The 4473-nt window shown below is 30.6% G+C and overlaps 1 protein-coding gene across 1 annotated transcript in view; it reads right to left on the bottom strand.

Moving 5' to 3' along the window:
* The window catches only part of LOC106691786 (transcription factor Adf-1), a gene marked incomplete at its 3' end in the record, with an annotated part of 4415 nt that extends 3743 nt beyond the window's left edge, over positions 1-672 (bottom strand). Inside the window, 1 exon segment of the mRNA XM_067045661.1 lies at positions 489-672. Within this exon segment, the coding sequence (XP_066901762.1) occupies positions 489-633 (145 nt within the window). The 5' untranslated portion in view covers positions 634-672.
* Positions 673-4473: the final 3801 nt, after the last annotated feature.

Genomic DNA, 4473 nt, shown 5'->3' with positions numbered 1-4473 from the left:
GAATAGCCTGCAAAAGAAACTTTAAATTAATGTGAGGAAGAGATTATATTGAAGGTATGTTATATTATATAGTGAATAATGTTGTTGTTATAAGTGTTAAAAATGAAGATAGAATATAAGCTGTTAAATATTTAGAAGTCCTTGAAGATGGCTAGAAGGGCCGAAACGTTGCACTGGTGAAAAATAAAGTGTTGAGACAAAAATGGATACGAATTTTTGATTTATTTAATAAATTATTTATAATGTTAGTTTATTGTCAAGTATTGATTTTGAAATCATGCATATTTTAGAATAGAATTAATAATACACGAAGTGCTTTGAAACCACGTGGTCTCGTGGGACCAGCTGTTATAACCTCCAGTGAAGTTATATTTATATGCCGCCGTGATTGATATCACAAGGGCGGAATCGATCCTAGTAATGATTAGGATATTCCGCGGTCTAGAAGGAATATTATAGAAATTGGAGTGAAAGAAGAAAGTACTCACCTAAGATGAGGTTGCTGTGTCCGAAAAGCTTACTAGTTATGTCGCTCCAGACACGATTCCTCATTTGTACATTCTTGTACTCCTTGCAAGACGTGTTATAGAGGATAGGCCACCGAGAAACCTCTTCAATAAGACGAACATCCATGGTGAACGCGAATGTGCAGACTGAGGCTGTCGTTGGAAGGTACAGGTAGAAAACTGCCCTCTCCACGCCAAAAAGTTCCAGGAGCAGGGGTAGTGGTTTTGACCATATTCCTCAATGGGGCTTAAAAGCCCTGTACCTTGTACCTTTCTTTGAAAGTTTTAGAGTCCCTTAATATGTTATGAGATTTGTAGAATATAAAAGTATTGACAAAATATTGGGGGGAGAATATTTTAAGAATATGTTGTTTTATTTTGGAAATAATGGATGACGACAGAATAAACTTATTTTAATTGAAACAGAAAAATACAGTTTTTCGTTCTGGAAAAACGATTTTATTTTTGTGTTGTTGGTGAATACAACAATGGAGAGGCCTAACAATGCGCATCATCTTTCTGTGGATATAAATGCATCAAAGATCCGAAATGCGCAATCCTCGATTGTGGGGATGCATGATTTTCGAAAAGTGTGACATCCCTTATGTCACGTTGTAATTTCGGACCCGTGCGGGATGACCTCTTACTGGCTGCAGCCGAGGCATCGAAAACGATTCTAGTTTTGGTGGATGAGCTGTCCTTTAGAGCGGCGTGATGCGGGAAGCAATTTATTGGTTGCTTAGTATCCTTCGTTGATATTTGTACCCACCTTTTTCGTCGGGTTTCAAGATCGATTGAGAGTGACCCCAAAGTAGTCACCGGTTTATACCGGTAATGGATCTTGTTCTTTTCCAGAGTTTGGTAAATATTATTCGAATGACAAGAGACGAATACTTTTTTTATTCGTAAATTTGTAAAATCTACTCGTACAAAACATATGATTAACCATCCGAATACTTTTTCATTCGTCATTATTTTACACGAATAATCAATTATTCCTACAAAAGCATATGATTAACCATCCAATTACTTTTTTATTCGTCATTATTATACACGAATAATCAATTCTTGGGGCAAAACAATTCGAATAACCATTTGAATACTTTTATATTCGTCCATTTTATAGAAAATAATCACTTATTCAAAAAAATTAAATGATTAACCAACTGAATACGTTTGTATTTGTATAAAGACGACATTTTTTGTCATATAGTTGTACATATAGTACTATACAGCTATATTTTAACTTTTCTGATTTCTAACATGTTAGGGTCCCTTTATGTTTTGAGATATGCAGAATATAAAAATGCTATCGATTTTAAGATCGCCTATCGATTTATTTTAACTTTTCTGATTTCTAACACGTTTAGGGTCCCTTAATAGGTTTTGAGATATACGGAATATGAAAATGCTATCGATTTTAAGATCGCGTATAGATTTATTTTAACTTTTCTGATTTCATATCTTAGTTAAAATAAATCGATACGCGATACTAAAATCAATAATACTTTTATATTCTACATATCTAAAACATATTAAGGGCCCCTAAACGTGTTAGAAATAAGAAAAGTATAACTAAATTGATATGCGATAATCAAATCTATACGCCATCATAAAATTAATAGCATTTTCATATTATGCATTCCTCTAAACGTATGATTGAACCCTTACACGTTAGAAATCAGAAAAGTAAATATAAATAGATACGCAATCTTAAAATCGATATCTTTTTCATATTCTGCATTCTTCAGAACGTATAAAGGGACCGAAACATGTTAGAAATCAAGGAAGTTAAAATAAATCGATACGCGATGTTGAAGTCGATAGTATTTTCATATTCTGCGTATCCGAAAACCTCAAAATTGACCCTATGGCATCTATCGTCAATCGAATAATTAAGTATTCGTCTCTAGTCGATCGAATAATTTTTGCCTAACTCTGTTTCTAACCTTGCATCTTCTTCCATTTCTGACAATCCTCCGAGGCGCCTTAAAAGAAAATGGCCACAAGACCTGCTAATGTAAAAACGTCATTAGAGTGCTACCCTACCATAAGTTCTCTACACGCCTGTATCACTCCATTATAACAGAGATCAAATTTACTGAATGTATTGTAATGTACAGTTATAAATTTCAACAAAGTTTCATTAGGGATTGACAATTCTTTCATTTTTTCCGTGATTCACATTTTTAAACTGAGTACACATTGTTGCAGTTCATTCGCTATAAATAGGATTACATAGAAGATGCAGTAACGTAGGTGCGGAAACTAGTAATCAACTAGTAGCAGTGTTGATAAAAACCGGATTTTTTTTTCGAATTGTGGATAAATAATAACGACTGTTAAAGCCACCTCAAATCGACTATGTCTTTTTGTTGAAAGGCTTTAAAATGAACAAAACACAAACTGGCTCGGATTAAACATTTATTTGGCCAATTTAAATATTTTAAAAACTAAAAACTAAAATAAACAAAATATACAAGTAAAAATAAAAAGGCCTTTCAGATAAAAGTGAAATTAGATAAATAAATTAAGAAAACAAAAGAGAAAAATTTACAAACATTATAAATATGTAAAATAAATACTGCTCGAAAAAACGTTTGCTCCACTCCGATAGATCCTAAGAAATATAATTAAACATTAAAAGGATTTAGTGAATGACACAATTCCTTCCTTATTAAACTATAATAGTTTATTTCATATCATCAGCAACGTTTCGGGAGATTTCCCCCATCTTCAGGCTGCTAAAAAACAAAATTCAACAAAACCATAAACATGTGCTTATAACAACACTAATATATCATATACACTCAAAGAACTATTTATAAATTATTTACTTGATAACAAAAAACCTATATATGACATATAATTTTCTCCTATTTGTCATACTTGCTAATATATTGTAATATTAATGTCATTTATTGAGTAAAACTTTCTAATAGTCATACATTATAGGAGAATAATTACCTTTCTGAAGGTTATCTTCCATTGTGATAACAACCATATAGACTATAAAATAATTTTCTCCTACTTCCTTTATCACAAAGATGAACAATAAAAGCTAAAATTAACAATTTTTCAAAAACCATTTCTATTCTATTTATTATATAACATTATTTCCTTTTATAATTATAAACACTTTGACTAAAATTAAATTCTACATTATATAAAAAACCACATTATAATTAAAACGCTAATTTATTTAACAACAAAGATGAACAATAAAAGCTAAAAATAGCTAAAATTAATTGTTAAATAAATTAGCTGAGGAATAATGCTGTTACTCAAGAATAAGAATACTAATGAATAAATAAAGTGTTGAGACTGATTTGGATATAAAATTGAATTATTTAATAATGATTTATAGTGTTAAGGTGTATAACTAGGGTTAGATTATGTGATATTAGATGGTGATGGTGAATTTTCTTTATTTGTTTGAAGCACTTTATGTAGGTTTAAATGTTGGAAATATAATTATGTTGAAAGAACCTGTTCTGTGCTAGGTATGGGTTCATGTATTAGGTCCACTAGGCTTTGGTCTTATTACATATTTATCTTGTATAAAGTATTAATCAATATTCATTAATTTCTCTCTGCTTTATATAAAATTGATCTACAAGATTCGTGAATAACTTATGTCTAATTATTTTAATTTTCGTAAGATTTGTATGCAGTATTCGTTTTTAACATTTTTATTTATTCTGTTACTGTAGCTGTGAGTCAATCCTTTGTGTTCGGGAGCCCTCCTAACGTAAAATTATATTGTGTAACTACGCATAAATTTGATTCCAAATATGTGATATATAAAGACTAATATTAAGATGAAATCATTAAGTTAGCATAACATAGATTATAACTTAACTGAATATCTGAATATAATTTAAATAAAAAATGGTAAATAATAAAAGTTGGGACGTTCTGTATTCGTGCTTACTCTCTCACTTCTTTAACTCGAATTTATATTTAC

The sequence above is a fragment of the Halyomorpha halys genome, unplaced genomic scaffold (assembly GCF_000696795.3).
Source record: "Halyomorpha halys isolate HHAL.00 unplaced genomic scaffold, Hhal_1.1 Scaffold3142.1, whole genome shotgun sequence".
NCBI lineage: Eukaryota > Metazoa > Arthropoda > Insecta > Hemiptera > Pentatomidae > Halyomorpha > Halyomorpha halys.
The sequence above is the reverse complement of the archived record's forward strand: the minus strand, read 5'-3'. Positions and strand labels throughout refer to the sequence as shown.